General features: G+C 28.9%; 1 protein-coding gene across 1 annotated transcript; it reads right to left on the reverse strand.

Annotated features, from left to right (window-relative positions):
• Window positions 1-1932: 1932 nt before the first annotated feature.
• On the reverse strand, window positions 1933-26251 carry LOC111683435 (transcriptional activator cubitus interruptus). Its single transcript, XM_023445506.2, has 6 exons — window positions 26080-26251; window positions 8459-8856; window positions 7659-8359; window positions 7068-7595; window positions 6759-6923; window positions 1933-6683 (listed from the first exon to the last, which is right to left on the reverse strand). The coding sequence occupies exons 1-6, from the start codon at window positions 26115-26117 to the stop codon at window positions 4029-4031; spliced, it is 4485 nt and encodes a 1494-aa protein (XP_023301274.2). The 5' UTR covers window positions 26118-26251; the 3' UTR covers window positions 1933-4028.
• Between the last annotated feature and the right edge of the window lie 673 nt (window positions 26252-26924).

Below are 26924 nucleotides of genomic sequence, written 5' to 3' on the forward strand. Positions count from 1 at the left end.
AGATTTATTTTGGACGGACATTGTTGAAAGTTTTTGGAGTCGGAGAAATATTTCAGCTATTTAATAACATTTTAGTTGGAAATAGCTCCCGTATAAGAATAATATAAGAATTAACATTAATAACCATAACTTTGAACATCTGTAAAAAACAACTCCCCTTAGAATTATTTTTTTTAAATTGAGTTCTATATACTAAACTTGATTTAAATTCAAAATTTTGAATACTTCTGAATGCCAACTAAAAATGGTTATCGGGATAAATCTAAAAACTATTAAAAGCAAATGCTACTAAAGGTGCAAAAATAGGAATGAAATATTATTGTAACTTTTTATTCAGATTTCTCATCATAGTGGTTACGAAAATTTTTGTGGTCTTTAATTTAATAAAATTGTAATCATTTTCTATAATAATAGAAGTTGAAATTTTATTTTTGATGACTTTTAGTTTTTGAGCCACGGTAGACTTTTCGGTAGAAATGTCCATATAACAAATAAGGGTATTACATTCGGCTGTGCCGAATCTTTTATACCCACCATTAAACCTCGTTTGACTCGAATGAAACTTACTTATGTCGAATTCCATCTATATACTCGTATTTTTATTCCAGTTTAAGGTGTTAAAGTAATTTTCTGAAGGGACCTTATATAGGGGGGTAGGATCAATTATGGGTCGATTCTCATAAAATTTGGTAGTCAGAATTTGATTCGTATTTAATTTATTTGTGTCGAATTTCATCGCTTCACTCGTATTTTCTGAAGGGGACCTTATATGGAAGTTAGGGTCAATCATGGACCGATCCTTATAAAATTTTTTAGATAGATTTTGACACGTCTATATACTAGTATTTTTAAGCCAGCAATGAGCGTTAAAGTCCTTTTGTAAAGGACTTGGACGGATCCTCATAAAATTTTGCAAGTGATTTTGGATCATAAGAATCTTACTTATGTCGAATTTCATCGCTATATTCGTATTTTTAAACAATTTTTGACTGGTAAAGCTACTTTTTGAGGGGCTACTTTAATGGGGTTATACGAAAACGTGGACCGATATTGCCCATTTTCAATATTGATGACCCTGATGAACTTTCTTATTATAGGGCCTCATTTCTCCCTAGCCCCTCTAAAAAGCCCCCAGAATATATAATATATATATATATATATATATATATATTATATATATATATATATATAATATATATATATATATATATATATATATTATATATATATATATATATAATATATATATATATATATATATATATATATATATATAAATATATATATATAATATTTCTTGGTGTTACACACGGAATGACAATGTTATATAGATTTTACTTTTCCAAATTACAGTTCAACATAACATAATCATTACCAATTTTCAACCTTGCTTGCTAAGAACCATTTAAAGAAAAAATTTTAAAAAAATAACAGTTTGTCTATAAAAATTATTTTGTTTGTTTATTTCAACAAACAACTACATATTGGGAATCGTTTTTATTAATTAAATGAAATCATCTAAATCATGTAAATCGTCCACTTCCAATATATATCGATCGAAAAAACACATACATATTACGTGTTTCGTTGAAAGCTGTTTATAAATTTAATACAACTTATATACTTCAGGCAGCAAACTTTAAATAGAATACCCGAAATTTTTCGTCATTATTTCTGAAAAAAATGTTTCCTGTTTAGACACCCATATGCATGTATGAACATTTTTGCATAAAACCGAAACAAAGCGCAAAGAAATCACCTTAAGTGAGAAAGCTACTTTTGTTTCTACGTGCCTTTGATATGACAGACACTAATCGAACCCAAAATTTCGTTAAAAAAATAAATCAAATTATATTAAAAATTTTTTTGATGTATTTTTATTATATTGGAAGACATTTATTAAAAAAATAATAAAAATTTTATTTATGGAAGCACAAAAATATAATGTTAAAATAATAATAATTTCGACGGATATATATTATATGTATTTAAATGGTAGTACGATGAAAAAAACTTAACGTTAAAAATATATTAAATTACTTATGGAAGCACGATCATAAAAAATATTTAAAATATATATCTTAACAGTAGCATTTAAACATAATGTACGCAATAAAAGTCGATTTTTGTACCTCTGAGAACCTTGTTGAACGAGGTTTGGGTGGGTTGAATTTTTATTTGATCATCATATGCATGTAAAACGATCATATAATCTAACAATATATATATAGTAAGTCGTAAAGTAAATGCAAAATAGTTATATTATGTTAATACATACTAAAAAATAAATAATTCTAATAACAGAAATGAAGCCAGATTAAACGCTCCTGTATATACATTAAGAAATATATATGTATATTTAATTTTTCAATATGAGTACTTTAATTTAATTCAGTTCTTTCTGTAATTATCTCGATAATTATCAGAAATATATATTATATTTCATCACAATCAAAAACCGTTCATTGAAGATCGCTTAATTTCTCTTTGAAATTATTTTTGATTAAAAATATTAACATATCGGAGTCATATGAGCAATTCCGTGAAATCGTATGTACGCTTTTAGAGTGGTGAAGATTTTGGAAAAATGGGAGCAAAGAAAAACTTTGCCATTCTGTTACAATCAGAGAGTATGTATGTATGTATGTATGTATGTATGTATGTATGTATGTATGTATGTTTGTATTTATGTATGTATGGATGTATGTATGTATGTATGTATGTATGTATGTATGTATGTATGTATGTATCTGAGGCACTATAGCAGCTAGATTCTTCACATTTCACATGAAGAATTTTGACTTTCATTTCAATGGGGAATTGTCATCTCCTATATGACCAATACAATATTATTTACATTTTTCATACCTTACATTAAAATAAAAATGAAAAACGTTTGGATAAAATGGCGAACATGCAATAATTTGCATAATTTGCATATAAAAACTATTATAGTTAGCATCTTCAAAATCCTAAGTTTGGTATTTTATTTATATTGTTTTTAGTGTAGCAGAGCAAACTTGAAATAGCTCGTTATTTATATAAAATGTTCTCATAATAATAGTGCTTATAATGGAGTTATGAATTTAGGATTATATATATAATAGATCTGTCAATTTTCGATGGGATAGTATTATAATTTTTGCGTGGAACCAACAAATCGTACGCAAAATTTTGTTTCATTATCCTAAAAATGCAAACGTTTTAAGGGTGTTTATGTTGTCAAACATGATTAATCTTTTCATGAAATTGCCCATATGCATGTTTTCACTTTTAATGTAACTGTCATACATATGTATGAATTAAATCTACAATAGTACAAAATTACGTGTATGAAAGATGATGTTAATATTTATTATGTGTGTTTTATATTACTGGCATTATTCAATTGGGAATTTACATAAAAATATATAAATGTTAAAATCAGTGGAAATCTGAACTGTGCTATTCGATAATAAATTTAAGAAATAATTTCCAGATACGTAAATGTGCAGTTCTTCACATGTTTAGTTTTTCACTTGCTATATTTATTGAGGCAGCATTCTCTGGTATAGATCTATGTACGTAAAATTTCTAATTAAGTGACAGTGTTCTTAAATTTATATTGCCACCAGAACAAAAGAATCACTTAAAAGCAACTGCAATTTGTCGGGCGACAATGTGAAAAATTTTAAATTATTATGATTTCTATTACAAAAAAATGCTTACAGAATAGTAATAATGAAACTAAACGATAAAAAATAAAAAAAACTTTGTACTAAAATAAACCTTACAAAATACGTTTTAGTATGCATTTTCCACTCTGAAATACTATGTTATAAAACTTTGTACTTACAGAAAACATGGTCCTAAGTATGGGCAACAGAAAAACTATAGTAATTAATTATTATTGACCATATGTATCTAAACTTAGAATATTTAAAAGCAGATTAAAGAGTTTTTTTAAATCATTTAAATTATCGGAATACACTTATTTAGTATGAAAATGCATATAAGTATACCTAAATGGGTGAAGATGTTGTAATAGACTACTGAATCATTTGTAGATAGCGATTTTCTTCAAGTAGAGAGCTAAGTGATGTGGTCATATCATTAATAACCATATTTGGAGATGGATGGGTAGAACTCGTAACATCTGGTTGGTGTTGTTGATGGACTGACTGTAGGCGATTGGTATTTGGCACTGGAGGCATGACAAATTCACTGTTTGGCGAATTTTGATTTGGGTTTTTTTTAGTTTGTAACCAACTTTGACAGTTTTGTACGTATTCCAAGGTGCGTTGATAAGCATCAGTGCACATATTGCTGCTGCTTGTTGTTGTATTATTATTTTTGGCGCTATTATTATTGACAGCATTGTAGCACGTTGCTGATGCTGGTGGCATGAACTGATTAAATGACAATTGATTTTGTGAATAACTAATATCCATGTTATTGTTACATGACCCTGAATGTGGTTTGACAATTGCTGGTGACATTTGAGATTGAGTGATATCTTGACATTGTATTTCGTTATGCACCGTGGTGTTACTGGGCTGCGCAGGTTTTGTATGGGTTGTAGGCAACTGAGATTGAGCCGAGGGATTACCGAAATAGTTGGATTTTGTAGTATTACTATTACTAGAAATATCGGGTAAACTTGTCATTGAACTATCAGCGGGAGCTGTGATATTTTGAGTGAATGTTGAGTTTACTTCCTGAATCGGTTTTATTGTTGGCTGTTGAGAACAGAAGTAATTATTAGTATTTATACCTTGGCTATTTGCATTCTCAGAACGTTCGTGACAGTAATCGTAATAATATTGGCGACGATGAGTATCAGCTTGAGAGCGCTGATCGTAATTTCGCTGAGAATAGGGACTTCCTAATGCAGACATGGTATGGCCAGATTGGGGAGACATAACTTGAGTAATGGTTGACGGACTCTCAGGGCTGTTGGGATAAATATTCGGCGAAGACATAGGCGGTTGACAAACAACGTGTGCAGATTCTTTGGCTGAGTTATTGCTCATGTTGTTACTTGTCTTGTCTGCTACTTGATTTAAGTATTGCAACATTTCATCGGGTAATACAAGTTTATTTTCAATAAGTTCATCCTCCTCAACCTCATCAAGGTTCACTTTCTCATTGGGATGGTGATCCAAAGAAGTTTCTGTAGTTTCTTTGGCTCCCGCTTCTAAGGCAATAGAATTATTAGAAGTAACTGGTTTCTTCGCGTTATTTAAGCCCACATTTTGGAAAGTACCCATTAATGTTGATTGTGATGGTAGGAGACGCTCATATGATTGTCGAACAGGTTCCGAAAGTCGTCGTCCAGAAGTTTTGTTATTATTTTGTTCATTAATTTGCTGCGGTATATGGCTTCCGATATGAGACATTGCTAGAGCATTTGGTATAGAAAAACGTCCACTTTCATGGGGATGCTTCAAACAAGCCGAAGATGAAGAAGATGTCTGTAAACGTTGCAAGTGTGTGGAAATTAAATGTGAAGATGGAGGTGGAGGCAAGCTTGGGTTATTTGTAGAATTAAATGCACTTCCTAAGCAAGAATTATTGCCACTACAAATTGAATTTGCACCAACTCTATTGGTTCCATTGCTAAGTGCTGCAGCTGGGGAACTTACTCCTCCGGTAGTCACGTTGGACATTTGGCTTGAGCGACGAGAACATCCGGGTGAAATTGGATCGTACAATGATCCAGCATTGTACGAGCATGGCCGCATCGTCGAAATGGACGACAATTGGGAACATTGGCTACTACGCCTACTCTGCATGCTACAATAATATGTACTGGCATTTGAATTTTGACTATCTCGACGCAAATTAGCTTGCATTAAAGAACCACCATAATTGCTGATCATAGTGTTTGCGTTAGAGTATAAACGTGTTTGTAAATCGTTCAAATTAGTTGATGAAGTGGCGGGATTCTTCGCATCGGTATGTTTTGCTGAGGGTAGTCCAACAGTACCTGGTTCCATTTTTAAGTCTGTAATGCGCTGATTTAGCTCACCAATACCAATGTTGCGGTTGATTTCGGGTATATTAGATAAAGCTGGCGCATTAAGATTAATACCTTTGGCTTGTAAACGCGAGCGAAAACGCTGACGCATAGTTCCGGCAGATATCGAGGATGATCCACCACCACTTGTAACCATACTATTATTGGGGCTATTGCTAATACTAACCATAGCCCTTAGAACTATAGGCAAATCTGCAGCATCTACATCATCATCATAAAGCCATGATTCATCGTCGTTTGCTGGAATGTTTCCATAATCATCATGATTATTATACGCTCCCATAACATCACCTATCTCACTTCCTGGCCCCATGCGAATACCACTAGCTGGTTTGAACTGCATTTGGTTATGAGCTGCCTGGTTGCCAGTTTGCGAAATGGTCGGACTATGCACCGATAACTGCGGTGGTGAATTAGCATCTGATTCAGACTTAATGCTGGGACTTGATAAGCTAGTTGCTTTATTCGAACGATAGTCATCAGGAGAATCTAATTTACCCACACCATTATTACCTCCTCCGGAATTATCGTTGTCATGAATAGAGCCTTTGTGTTTTTTGTTGGCGTAAAATTCGGCACCGTGTACGGTTTTCACATGTTTTCTAAGAGAACTTGGATCAGTGTAACGTTTGATACATCCAGGCGCTTTGCAAACGTATGGCTTCTACAAATAAAAACAATAATATGTATGAACGTAATATAAACAATCTAAGTGCAAAATTAATGTTGACCAATTTACCTCATTGCTGTGGGTGCGATTCTGATGTTTAGCTCTATCACTGGCGTTGCTAAAGGCCTTACTACATCCTGGATATTCGCAAGTGTACGGCTTTTCACCAGTGTGCGATCGCAAATGAGTTTTTAAATTTTCCAATCGAGAATACGCTTTGCAACATCCTTCAAACTGTAATAAATCAAAAGAATAATAATACAATAAAAACACATTTACATTGAAGTTCAGTCAGGATACGACTTTGCAGTTGTTCCGATCCCTTCACCTTGAAATTAATTCAATTGGGTACCTACATGATCGTTGCTTTTTACTTACCGTGCATTTGTGCGGTTTTTCTCCTGTATGACGACGCATGTGTACAACAAGCATGTACTGAGCTTTAAATGGTTTTTCACCGCGTGAACAATCTTCCCAACGGCAGACGAATGCTTTTTTATTGCTTTGTATGTGATCATTATTTATATGCTTTACTAATTCGTCCTGCGTCATAAATTCAATACCACAATCTTGCCAATGGCAATTGGTCTCGATGAAATCTCCTGGTTCATCTTTTATATCTGTCGTGTCCACGGTGGCACAGTCATAATCGCTATGTGGCGTAGTTGTAGTTGGTGGTCCACACTGCACATGATTATTGTTGCTATGGTGGTGTTGCGATGTCGTTGAGGTAGTAGTTGGCGTAGCAGAATTACTAGATGTTGTGATTTTATTAGGACGATGCTGTCTTCGAGCCGTTGTCGAATTAGCCGAAGCACTATCCGCTTCCTGTTGAGTGATATCGTTATGCGAGGTGGAAGAAGGCTGTTCACTCTTAGAACGTTCCGTACACACTTCTTCATAATGCTATAAATAATAAATTTGAATTATTAATTAATCTGATTACAAGATAAAAGTCGAGCTACTTACCATTTGTTTAGTAGTACTATTAATCATATTGTTTTGATTACTATTTACGGTAGGGGCTAGATTATTTGTGTGTCCATTTATTGGAGGATGAAAAGGAGAATTGTTGCCACTAGCACTGCTGGGGTTTCCGTTGGCGGCGGTTGCCGCATTATATGCAGCGGCAGCAGCAACAGCTGATTGCAATGTATGTACATGACCCATGGAGAGCATGTTAGCGGCTGCCGCTTGGTGTGTAGGAAGAGGGTGCAGTAGTCCAGCACTAGCTCTGAGCAAATGAGCTTGTAATTGTTGAATATGTGGTGACATAGCACTATGCATTGGGCTCATGGCGCCAGCTGACAAGTGACCATAAGAGCCGCTAGCAGCGCTACTAGCGCGCGAACCATTCATTATGGTAGCCAAGGAATTAGGTGAAAAACGAATCATTGAATTAATGTCGAATGAATCTGAATAGGGAGAGGATGAAAGAGCCCTTTTTCGACTAATGCTTGCTCTTATACTGCCTGTACGTGACGAACTGAGTCTGGCATTGTCAATGCTAAAATGAAAGTCAGTGCTTGCTAGGGAATTGGCTGCTGCTGCAGCCGCTGCTGCAGGATGCAATTCACCTAAGGAACCAACGCCTCGAGCACCCAAATAATCTCCAGAATTAAGTCCCAAGCCAGTTAAATGAAACGCTGTGGCACAATTGGAGTACGGGTCTGCAAATCAAAATATTTCAATTGAATTTAAAGTACATTCTTTTATATTATTTTTCTGAAAATCTTTTGCGATATTTACCACCAATTTGAAATACTAACCGTGAAAAGAAGAAGTGGGACTTACACGCTGCAAGGAATATAGATGTTCAATATAACCTGGAATTCGATAGGCTGGATGAAATTCATGGGCTTGCGAAGTAGCAGCATGTGGTGGAGGTGGTGGTGCATGCAAACCAGCATGACTGGCATGGTGATGTACCGCGTGACCAAGATGAGTATTATGTGCGGACATCATTGGACTCTGACTATTTGCTGTTTGTCCAGGGGGTGCATTATCATTTTCTGAGGTATGTGTTCCATTTGGCATACAATCTATACCATTTCCACCATTAGTACCATTTAATGCAGCTTGTTGGGTTGGTGGAGGCGGTGGCAATACAGTTGCAGCAGCAACGGCTGCTGCTCTTCGAGATGCCAAATATTGTAAATCTGAATATCTAAAATAAAAGCATTTCAATATTTAGGTATATACACAATATATTTGGTATTATTATTTTTTCATATATTATAACAGAGAATTATATATGTATAATATATATATATTTATAATTAGCTATAAAGGTATAAATATACTAAATCGAAGATACAATGTCAAAACAAAACGAAAAACTAGACATTTGATTATACGACATAAATGGTTTTTGATAACAACTTCATATTCCATTTGAATTCGAATATAAATCTAATATACCAAATCGATGGCTTATAGTATCTTAAAAAATCAAAAATCGCTCATTTACTGCAAGACTGGCATTATTTAAAGTTCTTGTTTTTGAATTTAGGGCTACAAAAATGTTGTCATACTGAAGTTTTTCATATAGATTTATTTTATTCATTTAAAAGTTATTTCAAAAATAGTAAAACGTCATAAAACATTAAAAGTAGTTTTTCTCGAAACGACTTCTGTTGTTTTATTGTTGTAAATAAGCGATATGAATATTTTAAATCAAATTTTAATGGTTAATCTTAAAACATTAAAGAATTTAACTAAATGTATACAAACAAAGATTGTTGTTCGTAAAATATTTTTCTAGACAACTAATAATAAAGTAATAAAGAAAAGTGCATTTGTAAGTATCATCTGAATGTGAAATATTCGGCTATAAGAACTAATATGAATGACCAGCTAGTCTGTCAACATACTGAATTTTATTCATAATTTTTTCTCTTGCTATTAGATTGTACAATACAGAAATAGTAATTTAAGCTCAGTTTTTAATAGGAACTTGCGAATAATTAACAGAAAATTTGCATTTGACAGCGAATGTTGTAAAGCTTTTGAAATAAGTATTTTTTTTTTTTAAATAAAGTACTAATCGATTGTGTTGCAAACGGGTTAATAAACTTTCAGAAAAAAGAATATGAATAAATAAGCAGAAAACATATTTTTTTTTATATGATCGTTAAGAGTTTGTACGTGCTTCAGGATTTGATTTAGAATTTTCACTGAAAAAAAGAAACTAAATGGTTGGTCACATAATGTGCATATTAATATCTGCATTTATGTATGCATACGTTCATTAGGTTGGCCCATAACAACGATGATTTTCAGTGAAATGCTTGGTAAGTTTCCTTCAAGTAGTTACATATTATAAATATAAAATTGTCTTACCAAGAACTACAAAAAAGGCCGAAAAACAAAATCTTGTCGGCCTTTTTTTATAAATCAAATTTCATATCGAAATCAAGTTTTTAGCCTTTTTATAATATTAAACGTTGTTTATTAATATGGGGGTTACAATTAAAATGTCTGAATAACTAGATCGATTTAGACTATTTTAACAAAATAGGCAATTATAATATACCCATTTAATTATACAATTGTTCTTGTTTATTTACATCAAATTTTGATAAGATTATTAACTGAGGCTTGCTGTAAAATGTAAAATTTTACCTCGAAATGGCAAAGTAATGATGGGATACATATGTCCATTGTACATGCATGTGTAGATGTTAATGTGTTTATTTCTTTGTCCATATGTTTTAATACGCTATTGAGATACGTCTGTTGTACATGCGTAAATGCAGCCACCGAAAAAAATGTATTGTGGGTACCACGAGCGTCTTTTGGCAACCACATCCGTTTATTCAAATATTTGTTTCATTGTTTATTTTCATGTGTGCCATGAATTTATATTAAACTTTAGTAATTACTTTTGTTTTTAAAATTTGATCATAATTTTTATTGAAAATCAAAAAAGAATTAAAAAATAAAAACATTCTTGTCGTATTAGCTAGCATACAGATGTTTTTCTTGTTTTCGTTGAACTGAAATTTTTAATTGCTTTTAATAGAAAATCTAGATACAAATCTGTTAGCGAATATACATATGTTTAAATGTGTATCTCAAATTATGTAAAAAATAATGTTCTTTCCACAGAAATAAAAACCATTCTAACAGGAAGATAATAAATAAAGATGTGGCGCAGAGTACGAATGTAGGTCAGGAAGAAGGGTCTTACTCGGCTATGCTGAATCTTATATGTATAACAAATAACAACAAAAATATCCGTAAAAACTAAATTTACTGTTATTTTTCGTACTTTAACCATATTTTCTTCATTATTTGGCATTGCTTACATTTGTAAATATCAGGTATTCTGTTGAATTTCGGATTTTTTATTCATTTAATTGTATTATGTATTATTTCTTTAGATATCAGTAGCATTAGCCAGTACAAATCTGAACATGTTCAGAAGTTGACAGCAGTAAATGTTATATTAACTTTACTTCCGAAAACAAAATTTGAATGCAATTAACTGTATACAGTTTTAAAAATTATGGATCGATTCTTACAAAGATAGCTGGAGATTGTGATTGCAATTTTCAATCTCCTTTTTCAAATTTCAGAGAAACTAAAATATAAAAATAAGTAAAATGAAAATTCTAATAAAAAAATACAGTAATAAGTAATAAAAAATTGCAGACACCAATAGTTTTAAAAATTATAGATCGATTCTTAGAAAGATCGCTGGAGATTGTGGTTGCAATTTTCAATCTCCTTTTTCAAATTTCAAAGAAATTAAAATACAAAAATAAGTAAAATGAAAATTCTAATAGAGAAATACAGTAATAAGTTATAAAAAATTGCAGACTCCAACAGATTTACAAAATTTGACTCTTTAATTATGAACCCCAGTGTATGCACAAGTCAGCATTCTTTATTTCGCAGAAGGCTAAAATAACAAGACTTTTAGTGGCAAACGCAAATTAATGCATTGTGTCTGCTTTTTATAGCTATTTCTTATACTTACGTGTTTTTTTTTTTTCTTTTTTAACTTTTTCATCAGTTTAAACTCTCTATCTTGCATTTTAAAAATTAAGGATTTCAACGGCCCTTCCAGCAGTGAGTATATGATTTAATAAAGTCATTTTATAATATTGTTTCTGCTATCTATGTTTGTTTGTTCGTATGTTTATTGTGCAGTCAGAGTTGGAGTCAGTTGTTGTTTTTGCTATTTTGATGCTGAATTTTGTTTGTAGCATCAATGAAGTAAGCTGACGGAGTCTAAAGTTTTAATTTACTTATTCTTATGTCTTCTGCGCAGCTGTGTTGATGTACAAAAGAACATACATATATATGTATCTACATACCATGTAGTTTTACTCGGAATTAAAATATGCCTTTAATCAAAGAAAAAAATACCTACTTACACACATATGTATATTCCATAAACTATTTGATTAAATCGGTTTACTTTAGTTTCTCTAAGTAATCTGGAGAAATCTCTTTTTTTACAATTTCGTCCGTACCGTATAAAGTGGTTAGGTTTGCAATTATATATATGTAGGTACATGTTTAGTTATAGTTAAAACCCCAAATTCAAATAGCCATTAGAAATGCAGGGTATCTATTAGGAATACCAATCGGAACTGACATTTGTAAATACCGGAATTTAGGATTTTATGGGATTTCGAGATTACATTTTTTGAAAAGAAATGTATTCGCAATATTTATTTAAAATACCATGTAAATTAGGTTTAACAGTATCTCTTAAATTTTTTAGAATGATTAAAATGCTCGCCATCGTTTTCAGATTATTAGATCATAAAAATTGTTACTATCGTGTTATCAACAGACAGTCGAACATGTTAATAATGTCTTAACTTTTTAAGTTAGTTTCATAAAATTATGGTACAAAGAAAATTTTTTAAAATATAAAGTATAAGAATAATATATATATATATATATATATATATATATATATATATATATATATATATATATATATTATATATATATATATATATATATATATATAATATATATATATATATATATATAATATATATATAATTAATATATATATATATATATATATATAATATATATATATATATATATATATATATAAGAATAGGGATTGGCATCCCTAACACTAGCGTATGTATATATGTATGTGTGGCTGTATCAGAGCTGGAAATTTGTAACAAATAACAAAACTTCTTAATGTTCAATTAAGGAAAAAATAGTGTATAAAGAATCCAAAGAAAGTTTTTAAATATTTCTCGTCAATTTACTTAATGTTATTAAAATACTACACGTCCCATTTCTTATTTGTTTTCCATTCCTGCTCTCTATATTTATATCATTTAAGCAAAAACAAACGCGAAAATGTATGTCTTAAAATATCTGTCATAGTGTATTAATAGGGAATGAAAAATAAAACTACAACAACTGCAAAACAGCATAAAAAGGCATAAAATACTTCAATGTAGAATCCATGATCATAAAACGACAATATTGTTGACTCCAGCTAATACAATTACAAATGTGCGGAGGTTGTCCCTTAAGTCCGTGGAATTTTTTATTGCACTTATAACTCAAACTAAATATTACCGAATCTGCTGTGATTAGTTCCTAACTGTTATTGACACAAAGGCACTATTTTTTATTGTACTTTAAGTGGATTTGAAATACCATTTAAAAATGTATTGGCGGGAAAAGTGAACCATTCTATACTCAAAAGAACTAGTCGACGCACTAGTTATGTGCCAATGTCATTAATTCTAGATCATAAGTTATATTAAAAGTTTTAACTGTTTGTAATTTATGCTGATTTTATTGTACAAATAAGTTGCTTAAAATAAAATACAAAAAAATACAAAATATAGTTTTTCTACATACAACATAATTTTCACAGTTAATTGTGATGGTGGTGATGTTATAGGTATTTTGTTGTGTCTTATTCAGTAATTTCATCCATACCTGTTGTTCGACCCCCTACTCCTCTTTGTTTTGGATTTTATTGGTTCATGCTGTAGACAGATGTTTGTCTGTCTGACAGTTTCTATATGTGTGTGTTATTTTACTTTTTTGACAACAGTAAAAAACCTTAAATATCTTCATTATATTGTTTGTTGTTGTTGACTGAATAAGGGGCAATAAAACTAAATTTTTCTTATGTACAAAAGATTTTAGGTCTTAATATAAACCTGTCAATATAGAAGATTTCAAAAAATGTTGCCAGATGAATACATGCATACATACATATGTTACATATATATTTTTAAATCGTAAATAATAACATACTTAGGTCTTTGAATTCATACTCCTTAATCTACATGTATACTAACTAATTCAGATCAAAAAAAATATATATTTTATAGATATTGAAGCATGAGCTTTAATTCACACTTTAATGCTCAAAAACACTTAAGGTCTACAGCAATTGACTTTTAAATCTGTCTAAACCATAAATTCAACAATTAGATACAATATGGAATATATACAATAAATCACAGAACATTTGATCAGTAACATTAGATTCTAGTATTACTATTGGATTTTGCGAATAGTTGATATATCATAATTTTAGCAAATTATTTAATTAATTAATCGTTAAACTATTAAACTGTAATAAATAAATTTGAGAGATTTTAATGAGATTTTCCCGACTAAAAAGGTTTAATCTGGAAAACATTTCAGGACATTGCGATAGGCCTCTGCTTTCTATTGAAGACTGCTTTATTAAACATTATCAACATAATATTAATTTTTCCCTCCGTTGCTCAGCTACACACTCGATCGAGTTTTAGCGTGGTCTGTCATTTTTGGAAGATACACTAACCCGAGTTGAGATCAAGTTGATACATTTGTGTACCTGAATAAAGTATAATGAAACAACTGCTACAGCACACTAACCAAAAACAGGTTTTTTGGATAAAATTAAAACTAAATAAAAAAGTATAAAAATTGATCATGACGCTGTTAATTGTTGGAATCGTTTTGACTGTATTGTTGTACATTTACATATGTATGTATTATTGTTTTTGTGATTAAAAATGTATACATTTTTAGTATAACCCAGCAGACATATTATTATATTTTCTACAGGTTCGCAATGCAACATCAATGTTACGGTCAAACTTACAACGTAGAGACTAACTAAGCCTTTCTCTCGGTTTGAGATTGCGAAATATACGAAATAACTGAGCCTTTAATTGTTTAAGCCAATTCTAATACAAAAACTAAATAACTATGTACGTGTTGCTTTTGTATCATTGTAGTAACGTAGCCACCTGTATATGCTGTTATTTTAGTTATTAAAAAAACTAGAGCGAAGAAAAATTATGTTCTTTTTGTCTTATGCTGTTAAAAATGTTTAAGAAAAATACTATGACAGTTTGATTGCTGGGTTATCATTAATTATATGTAGGTAAGTATGGTTGTGTGTCTATATCTTTTGATATACTTGTATATCTTACTGTAGGCCTGGTTTTGTGTGTTTTATTATTGTTGCTGCTGATGTTGTCGTTGTAGTTGTTGGTTGATTGAATGACTGGACATGCATGATAATTTAGAAGATGATTAAGTCGTTTACGTTCAAATATTCAATGTGATTATTGTTGAGATCTCAATCAGTAAATTTATACGGTAAAATATCAAAGAAAACCTACACAAATATACACATTAAATTAAATCTCTTACATAGTTTACATCTACCTTTTTATATACACTAATACATTGGTATGTATATACAAGCATATGTGTATATAAATAAGTATGTATGTATATATTCGCATAAAGTATAATAAAGTTTAAAGAAGAAAAACATAAAATGTTTGTAAACATCTTTGTTCTGTCATGTTTAATAACTTAATTACAACATGCAAAAATTGAATGATTAAGTTATTAGAATGGACATTTATATTCCAACATCTGATCAGATTTTGAAAACAAATAAATGCTTCCACTATTAAACCTTTTTTGTGTTTTAGTTTGTTTTAGCTCTGTGGTAGATCGATGATCAACCAATTGCGAATCGAGTTTGTCTTGCAGCATTAAAAGCCCACCAATTGTTTTTAAGCATCTCAGCATCATTAAGGCCTATATATAATACTTACGGTGCATGTTCGTTTAATGTATGTATGTGGATGGTTCGATGGATTTATATGTCCAACCAATACATATACACTGCATTCAGATACTTTATGTGCGTGTGAGTGTAACAATGTTACCATTCATTGCCATTGAATGGGTATCGACAAATGGAAGTTAACCAGATTTAGAGCTAGTATAGTTTGGTTGGTTGCCTTGCTGGCTAAAACATTTTATAGCCTTTCCCACTTTTTTAAGATGATTCTCTGTACATGTTTATGAATTGATGTTATATCTACACATACATACTTTTTAAGGAGATGACCTGTTTTCTTTTATAATTGACTGTTTAAAATGATACGAATTATTGTTGCTGTTTCCTTAATACTTAAAAATTCGTTTTAACAGTGTTTGTTAAAGAAGGAAACCAATTCAGTTCCAGTGTAACGAATCTCATTACCAAACACTATAGAATATTTTAAATGATTAATCCACTTTTGTTTCACAGAAGAAAATAAAAGCACTCATTGCTGAAGTATACTATATAAAGAACTATTTATTTAAAGTTGGTGAGTTTAATGCTTTTAACAGACCTTTAAGGATATAAAATATAATTGGTAATCTTGAGGTAATTTATGTCTCTGGAATCTTATACATATATATATATATATATATATATATAATATATATATATATAATATATTATAATATATATATATATATTATATATATTATATATAATATATATATAATATATATATATATATATATATATATATATATATATATATATATATATATATATATATTATAATATAAATTAGTATTAAAAACAGATTATATATACTTATGATCCCTGTGGCCCATAAGTATAGAGATATTTCTATATAATTATTATAATTATTTAGTAGCAGTGCATCGTAAGGGCCGTCGGTTGACGATGTTAAATGTTTTTATAATAAAATGAAAAATTACGATAAATTTTATTCGATCAAGTATGCTACAATGCAGTTGCGACATCTATAATATTTTATCTCTTATTGCAGTAACTAGATAAGCCACCTACCATCATTATTCGTTTTTAAGCTTTTTAAGTTGCTAGGAATCTATTGTCCCTAAAAAGATTTTTAGAATATTATGGTAAATTTGTAAATTGATATAAGAGTCATGCCCCTTTTTAAATTTAAACTATTTGTAAGAATTTTAATTTCGTTAACTTGATATACATATATTTTTTACACTTTTTAAGAAAGTCCTTTATAATGATGACGATAAAAGCGGAATTGATAATTTTTTATATTGTTGTGATATAACGAGGTAAGACAAGTATCATTATACTAAGAAAAAATTATTTTGGCCAAAATATCGAGATATAATTTTTTACTTTCCATGTTACTGCACAAAAACAATTTCATTTATAATAAATGTTCGATTTTGTTTATAAATTAACTCTTATTATCTTTTATAATGTACCAAATTGCCCAAGACATTGCAGCATATCCAATAATCTTTATAAAACATGACACAAGTATCAGCTTATACAAATTATAGCGCCCGTCATATAAAGTGCATATCGAAACCTTTTTCGAATAATGTACATGAATTTTCTAAAATCCAACATGCATCGAAATTGGTTTAGATGTTCAAAATGATATTCAAGAAGCAGAAAATCAACAATGATGAATAAAAGCAAGATTATCTCAAATTTTAATCTGAATATTCAGTGCAAACCCCAAACCAATGTGTTTTGTCATTGTATTTAAAATATTTTTTTGTCTATTTATACCAAATCATACTGCAGGACCTGTATTTTACTGCAGAATAATAAGCTATATTTTGCCAAATTTATTCTCATATGAAAAAATAACTAAAAATACAACAAAATATACATTTAGTATTGAAAATAAAACTTATATATTTTTTTTGCTTCAAGAACATGACAAGCCTCTATGAAAATGTATTAGAACTTGGTTTTTGAAAATAAAATATGTTCAATTAACTTAACAATAACTTGATAAGCCACAATTTTTTGCTAAAATAGTGGTTTCCACTTTATTTATGATATTCATTCGATAGTGATCGCCTTAATATGAATATTAAGCGTGTTTAAAGTACATATGTATTTAAAAAAACAAAGTTTTTGAGAATTTTTTAAACTTAATGTCGATTTACTCAAAATTTTATTGTTTTGGCATATTGAGTTACTGCAATAAGCCCTTCATTTGTATTTAAAATTACAAGTATGAATTTTATATAATTTTGAAAAATAGCTACATATTATTACATATACCTAAATATATAAAAGTAATATTTTATTATATTTTTTCTTCAGGAAAATGTAAAAACTATATTAGAATTATATACATTTTGTAATAAATAATTGATCGTTGTTAACACAGATTTTGTTTTAACAACACAATATTCCTAAAACGCTTAAAGAAAAAAGATCAATAGCAATTGTACTTAATACCAAAGGAAGGCTGTAAGAGGGATGAAAGTATTTTAAAATTTTTACAAAATCTACTTCAAATTGTGGTTCAGGTACTTTATCGGTATCTCTCTTGCATTATTTTAATACCTGCATTAAATAATCTGCAGAATTTATAAAACATTTAACACAAATAAGGGTCAAAATATAGTTATAATAACTTAATTACACTGTATACTCTGTCCGTGTTTATTGTAATGTAAGTAACGTAGTACATCCATACATACATTTATACATACATACATTTATACATACATACATACATACATACATACATACATACATACATACATATTTGAAATGTATGTATGAATTTATCCAGCAGTTTTACAAGGCGTTAATATGTATCTTCTAGGCTATGTTTTCTCAGATATCTTAAAAAATTCAATGATTTGAGTTTGTGAAATGTGTGTATATATTATCTATATATCAGAGTACAACGAGTAGTCCGACCTTCACATATAGGAAATTATTCTCTCACATGTACAAGTGCTGTTTGAATACGGCTCTCCTGTGAGAAATTTAAACTTGTCAGCACACTCAAATGTTTACCTTACTTTTTTACCACTTTAAACGATCGTGCGCAAATTACAATAACCTACAGCAAATCTGTAATTTTTTAAAAAGTTTTATCACTCTTTTAAAATAAAATTTTGCTTAATTTTCTTAAACTCATTTAACGTTTGTTGTTATTGTTGAATTTTAATTGACAAATAGAGTTTAAATTTTTTGTACTGGAAATTCAAACAAATTTAAAATTTTATTTTTTTATAAAACTCTTCTCTTTAGAATGCACCAATCCAAATACAATTCTGTTACTAACACATATTTAAAGTTAGTACTACTATCAAAGAGTCGAACTACTTATTATACTTTGGTATATATATTATATTTTTTAATACTCCAAGTATTAAAATATTTTTTAATACTCCAAGCAAAAAAATTTTATGAAACTTAATATAAGAAGGACCTTAAGAGATGCAATATTTTCAAAACTTATTTCATTTCGAAACATGACTTAATAAAGTGAACAACAACGATTAAATTATATGCTGTAATCGCATACATCATGTAATCGCGCCTTTTATGCGGTATTAAATTTGCGTATACATATTTCCTTTATAAGAAATATGAAGAAAATAGTGAAAACCTTGAAACAAAATATTAATTTAGTGCATTAGTAATTTCCTTTTATGGGCCACCCTAAGTATATACATACAAATATATTTATGTGCCTTATATTACATACTAGAAAGTAGTTATTTTACCCAACAGAAGTAATCTATAATATTGTGTAGTATCTTCAAGATCAAAAGACTACATACACAAATTTTGTAAAATCTCTAGTTCGAGGTAGCTATGACGAACTGCAGGGTACAAAAAGAGAAAAACAACAAAGAAACAGTTGCGTATCTGCATGTTTAAGATGTTGATGATTAATAACAAAAAGCTTAATGAAGTTGTTTTGAGAATGTGCGTGATGATATATATGATGATTTAACAGAACATGAGTACATAGCGCTATTATCTAGGGCTGTCATTTGAAATAATATTATTGGATTAATCGATAAAAAATTTTGGTTTTTCTTCGAATGAATAAAAAAATTCCCGATTTAGAGTAATGATTGTCGTTTAATCGTATATTCGAATAATATTCTAAAAATACTTTTTATGAATATTTTAATCTAGTATCGGACAATTATTTTTGCTGGAATCAAATATTAATCATCCGCAAAAATGGAAATCGGTGCAAATCTAATATTTATAATAAGTTAACTGACGAAATACAGACATATTTCTCAACGTAAGTTAAACGTCGTATATGTTATTTTAAAGGCTTCAGCTTGAGATATTTAAAATAGTTTGAGATTCACTTAAGTTATAAGTCATAAAGTTTATTTTACCTGTATCTTAAGATGTTTGTGCTGTTTGGAAAGTTTTATTTAATTTTAAAAATTTTTAATATTTAAACAAGAATAATTGGCAACCCTATTATAAACCCATATTGTTACACAAAATATCCTTTTGATAATGATACTTTCTAGAGTTTTTTTTCACAAAATGAGTACTTATTGCACTATTTTATAGCAAACTCGTAATGTCTACAAAATTGCATTTCCAAAACAAAAGACTTTATTATGTTTATATGATTCATAAATGTGTTAGTACGAATTTTTGTTCAAATTCGATAACGCTTAGTCTGTGGTGAAAACGGGCCATTATTTGAAAGTCATATCCAAAAATCCGATGTGTAGTTAAAGGATTTCAGGAAAAAAGCAATTTTTGTCAATAATTAAGTAAAAATTATATTATTACAAATTGTTGCTTAATTTTAATCAAGTAAATTGCGATTATTATTTTAAAATCCATGGAAAGGTATATCTAATTAAAGTTCCGCAACTAAAAATCATTAACCCTCTAAAAGCCTTGGTCAATAAAAATTTGAATATGTTATGTTCTTGAAGAAATAAGAGCATGATGATGTTAACATCATAAGTGTAATTTTTCCCATATAAACGCATTTACAAAGTTCTTTTACCTTCAAAATATTTGAATAATATTTTACATTCTTCCATTTGAGGTAAAAATACAACATATTTCCACTTTTAGAAGTTAATCCGAGAAAAAAGACTATATTCGACACCCCTAATATACTGTTGTTAACAAAAACAAATTTGCACAATTATTGCAAATTTTAAAAAGTCTTATTAATAAAACATTATTTCCGGTACGGGATTCCGTTATGCGATTTTACACACATATTACACCTGTTAGTTTTCGATACTAATGAGGAAAATGTGAAGTAAAATTTATCTTTTTTGGGTGCCTCTAATGTCTATATATACTTTAGGCATATTATAGTGGGAAACTGTTCAAGTATTAAAATTTTAGTTTTTTAGAAATATTTGTGAGCTGAAATTTTAGAAATATACACATAGTAGATGTGTTAATGTTTTTATTATATCATGAGAATTCAAATCGTGAATTGTGCTATTAACTTTAAAGAAACAACTCCATTGGTTGTTTTTTCCTCTATTCTGTTCAATTTTATGTTTCTTGTTATTGAGGGTCAAATTTATGACAATCATAGTTTTGTATGGTTGTTATTTTTATTAAGGCATTCCATGAAATACGTACAACAACGGGACTGACTAAGATATAAAATGTGTTGGTGTCTGTGTGCACAAAGATAAATTTTAAACTTCATTAGCACAAGAGCACAATTTTATCAGTTTGACAGAGAGATGTTCTGAGTATACCCGTAGAATATTTAGTTTCTGTCTGTCCCATTGCAGCAGCCGACAACAGCACTTCTCTGCAGGTTAATAAAAAGAAAAGTGTAAAAAAGTATAAACACAGAAGGGCTCCTACAACACAACGTTAATTTTTCCTATATTTATATATATTATACGTTCAAATGATGTAGATGATGCACTGTAAAGATCCTTATAGTGCATAATTAAGTCATTATCAGAGACATCTAAAAATATTAAATAGAATATCTGATTATCCAACATTCAATCTTAAGCTGGACTTAAAATATAAATAAAATAAACTAAAAATATACATATATTTTTTAGACTCAAAATATTCTGAGAATCATCATAACAGATTTTTTGAAAACTATCCAGTTAACGAACGAATGCTAAAGCCAAAATAACAACGTAATGTTTTAGAAGTATACAAAAATATTATTGGAATGTTGGTAATTGAAAATTTTGTGTTTACTAATAATATTTGTAATGTATATATTTTAACTCTGCAAAAACGCCGAACAATGTCGAGAAAAGGATGCAGTTTATATATTCTCAATGTGTTGGTTTTCAATCCGGTTACTTGGAATACATTCCCCGCTCTTTAGGGCCCTATAGGTAGTTGAAATTTTATAGATTTAGTTAAATGTGTTGTTTTCATTTGTTTTATTTTAATTTTTATTTGTGTGTTGTTTTACATAAAATGCTTTTAACATTGTAAGTACGTACATACATATAGTCACATGTAATATATATATACATACATATTTAGGTATATAAATGTAATTTGAAAACATCTATATATTCGAAATAGGGATGGATGATGACAGCGTTGGTTTGAGTAAAGGTACCTGCTTCTACTACAAACAAATGTGTTTCGAGTTATTTTGTTTTTGTTAATTGTGTTTTCTTCCTCATTACGTTTTTGTGTTGTTCTTTATTTTTTTGTAATTTATAAACATATACGAAGAAAGATATACTGCTGACAATTCTATGAAATTTGTAAAGAAAATTAAAAAATTATTTATGAACTACGTTTATGCATGTGTATGATATAGTATATACATATATATATAAATACACATGATCCTCTCTTTACTCGAGAAAGACCATTTATGTTAAATGAACAAGAAGTTTGTCTGCCAATTGATATAAAAACAAAAGAATTTAAAAAACAAATCAAGAAAACTAATTCAAATGATATACATAGGTATATATTTTTTAAATAGTCGGAAATACTTTTCTATTCTAAACCAAAATGTATCAAAATTTATTCCGCTCTTCCTTAGTTTTTTTTTATTTTTTTATACAAATATCTATAAAAAAAGCCCTGCGATGGGCGAAAACGAACTACATAAGTTATTTTCATGTATAAACATACAATGTAAGCATGTGTTCATAAATATTTAACTTATGCTCCTGAGTTTATTTTTCATACATGTTATGATTCAGATAAATAATATACATATCTGGCGTCTGCGGATATTTCTAAACATTCCCAATGAGGTGATTTTGTATTAAATTCATAACATGAACTTATCTTGAGAACGTCAACCACTGTGTAATATTTACAAATTTTTAAAATTTGTAGAGTAAAACACGGCCTTGTTGTATTTGTTATATATGTATGCACGCATTTGTCTGTATGTGATCTAAACATCCAGATATACAATATTCTGTTAATCCACTGCTGAGCGATTCAAATTAAGTAGCAGACATTTCTGCACATACTTATGTACATACAATACGAGCAAAGACACAATACAGAAGAGACGTAGAAACTTAAATAAATAAATAAGAAGAGGCATGTAAAAGTAAAGGTAAAGAAAGATCGACAAACGACCAGACAATTAGTGTGTCTATAGTTGGTGTGTTTAAGCGACGTTCGATTGTGTCAACTAATAACTTGACACATTGCATATTCTCCATAATTTTACGCATGTCTGTCGATCTGTTTGTTTGCATATAAATACAAAGTAAATACGTATATTAGGGTAATATTTTTTAGGGAATATATGTATATACAGTTCACATTTTAACTGTAAAATTAACAAATTAATTTATATTTATTTTTATAAATAATATTTCTACACTAATGTGCACAACCTTAAAATATAAAAATATATATAATTTTTAGAAAATAAATACAATGTTTTTACTTTTATTTACACATTTTTACATGCATTTTTATTTACATGTGTATGTATGTAAATAAATTTTTGACTACCAATCAACCAGTCAACCTCGCATTAAAAAAAACATTTACTTTTTGTATATATTTTTATTTTATTCGGCCTATGCTTCAAAACTTACTTTCATTAAATGGCCGGAAGTTATCATAAGAAAAATGACGGTTTAAAATCTGAAGAACAAAAGTTTAATTATTGCAATAAATATATATTTACTCTACAGGTTTCTCTACTACAACATGATGGTATTTTATAATTTAATTAATAAACATTTTAAAATTTGCAATTTTAACAAATGTGAAATCTTTAGCAAAGAGTTTATAAAAATAAACAAAAGTAACTGATCGGGCTTTGATTTTGGCTACGGTTTACCAAGTGACGAGAAAGTCTGTATGCGGCAAAATTTCCTTCTGTAATGTCATCTTTTCTAAACCACGTAGATATACATACAAATGGATAATGTTATACTCCATTTAAATAATTGGACCATATCATTCGATGTAAATATCATACATGAATTTTGTAGGGAAACATGTTAATAAAAGCCCGTAAACAGAGAAAATAGTTCTTCAATACATACATATATGTCAAATTATTATTTTTATAAAAATAAGTTCAACAAAATAAAAAATCCACAGAACAAAATATTCATTAAAAGGATTGCGCAGCGCTGTATACCAGTCTGGCCTTATCATTTTGTCCTCACGTCAAGATAAAAAAAAAAGTGTATGCTATATCAAAACTTAGGCCACTATCGAAATAGAAACCACGACCTCTAGTGTGACAGACTAGAACACCATCTACAGTATTTAAAATATTTATTAAAATAATTTGATTGTATTCGTCTTTGCCTATCGTTACCTCCCGCTATTGCTAAAATACCTATTCAGCCCTTTAACTGTTACCATTATATGTTAATATCAACAATCATTTTTAAGCAAGTGGATAATTCTTTGCCTAAAGTCCCGGCTATTTACAAAATCTTTATTATACGATTAAACTAAAATGTATAAAAATTTTGAGCCTCTCTCAAAAAAATGTCACTAAATAGACTTCTTCCAAAATTTGCTATATTTTTTATCTCCAGATTTCGAGTTTTTAAATGGGAACTTATTTTATTTTAAAATTAGGGATTTGTTTCATATGAAAGAAATCCTCAAAAAATGGGACTTTACTTAATTTTATTTGAGGAAGTTATATCATTTCGTTGCTGCTTTTTTATTTTTATATTGAGGAGTTATTTTATAATAACATAATTCCCCAAATTTGAGGACTTATTTTAGTTTTTGGGAACTTATTTCATTTTGTTTCATATGAAAGAAATCCTCAAAAAATGGGACTTTAAAACTTTTCTAATTAAATATAAAAAATGTTTACAATAGGTTTCGTGTCACCACAAAGAATAATGCAAACAATAAAATAACACAAGTTTTAATAAATATTTGTTCAAAGTTGTATTGAAATGCAATTTACATGGATTAACAATTACCTGAAAATCACATCCCAGGTTATTACTATTCAACAAAAACAATCAAAACCATTGAAATTAACCTAACTAAATACATATGTATATACGAAATTTGAATGTTAATGAAACTGTTAAAGTTATAAAATTCCCAGTGGGCCGATTAAAAATAAATGTTTATATTCATTTGAAACTTTTGTATTACTTATATAAATAAAAATTAAATTTATCATCACATTTACACCTTTGTTATTAAAATACAAATTCTATTTATCGCTATATAAATTAATTACAATAAAATTTTATAAAAAGCACATAAAAACTTATAGAAGCCATTCATACATTTATATTATAAAATTGCTCAAATGCCTTAATATAAAGTTAAATGATTTTTTTTTTATTATTGTCGCTTACATCCGGTAGGTTAGTGTTCTAGTATGGTAGACCTAGGGTTCGATTCCCACTTGAGGCACTGATAAAGGATCGCACAACAGTCTCTAAGATTTGATGTATATACATCCTTCTTTCAAACTAACAAAAATTGTAATTACAAGTTCTTTTTAAATTAAGGTTTTAAAGAAAGTTTAAAAGTACCTATGTAGTATGTAATACAGCAAATTTTACATGATTAGTTTGGAATTGATCCCACAGTGTAATGGTGGAAAATGATTTAATCATTTCTGTATTTAATAATAAAATTACATTGAAGGAAAACGTTTCCTAAATAAAACAGTATTCTATTTTTTCGTCCGTTGCCAAAATACGCGCCCAAATAAAACATTTTGTTTAAAAACTGATCGATCAGTCAACAACAGTTGAAAGCCACTGCCTGTGATATTTTTTATTTAGGGCTTTTCGGCAGTTGTTTTCTGACCAAATAAGCATGATCATAACAAATTATTAAAATCGATTTATATAAAAGCTGAAATACTATTTTACTTACGCTAGGGGAAAGTACGGCGGCAAAGCATAGGCATCCATGTCTGCTTTTGGTTTAAAATAAAATTCCCCAATTTCTGAAGTAAAATTTTTGATATCAAAAAAACACACACACTTCTATGTACACATGTAAAAAAAGTTTATTTAACTTTTTCTTTGTTTTGGTTAGAATGAAATTAATATGTTTTTAATTTTATTGACATTTATTTTTTTTAGTATTTTTTATTTTCGTTTTAGTTTCCTATAATTTTATTTATTTCAAATTCATCATCATATATTTTTGTATTTTTTTAATATTTATTTTATTAAATTATTATTTTCTTAATATTTTATCACTTATATTGCGATATTGATCGATAAATATTTGTTTCTGTTGCTGATGTTAAAGAATCTTGTTGTTGATTAACCGTCGGCGTTGTGTTTTGTAAGTGACTTAAAAATAAATATAAAGATCGTTTTGGTTACAATGTAACGTGCAGCAATGAAACTCAAAAATTACATTTCATTTATAGATACATTTATTTGTTATGTTATTTTAAATACATTATTTTATTTAAAGTGGTGATAATATCTTAAATTGAAACTATAATGACTGAAGAAAAATCAATTAAATGATTGATCCATTAAATACTTTATTTAAACTTGTTATGACTTTTTGATCTTTACTATATATACACAGAACGGCATGGCACTTTCCGCAAAGTAAAATCATTTATTTTTAATAAATCTCTTATTTATTTTTTTAATTTTTTTTCTTAAAAGTAATAATGTAACGAGCAATGAACGCGTGTGTTTAGTAAGTAAGTTATTTCCGTACTAAAGTGTTAATCAAGGATGCATAAGAGCAAA

The sequence above is a fragment of the Lucilia cuprina genome, chromosome X (assembly GCF_022045245.1).
Source record: "Lucilia cuprina isolate Lc7/37 chromosome X, ASM2204524v1, whole genome shotgun sequence".
Taxonomy (NCBI): Eukaryota; Metazoa; Arthropoda; class Insecta; order Diptera; family Calliphoridae; genus Lucilia; species Lucilia cuprina.

Excerpts from the sequence above, each read along its gene's own strand:
- LOC111683435 (XM_023445506.2), bottom strand. The coding sequence starts at position 26,117 with ATGGATGCCTATGCTTTGCCGCCGTACTTTCCCCTAGC. Across the intron at positions 7,596-7,658 it reads ATAGTACTACTAAACAAATG|CATTATGAAGAAGTGTGTAC; the intron begins GTAAGTAGCTCG and ends TATTATTTATAG. Across the intron at positions 6,924-7,067 it reads AAAAACCGCACAAATGCACG|TTTGAAGGATGTTGCAAAGC; the intron begins GTAAGTAAAAAG and ends GATTTATTACAG.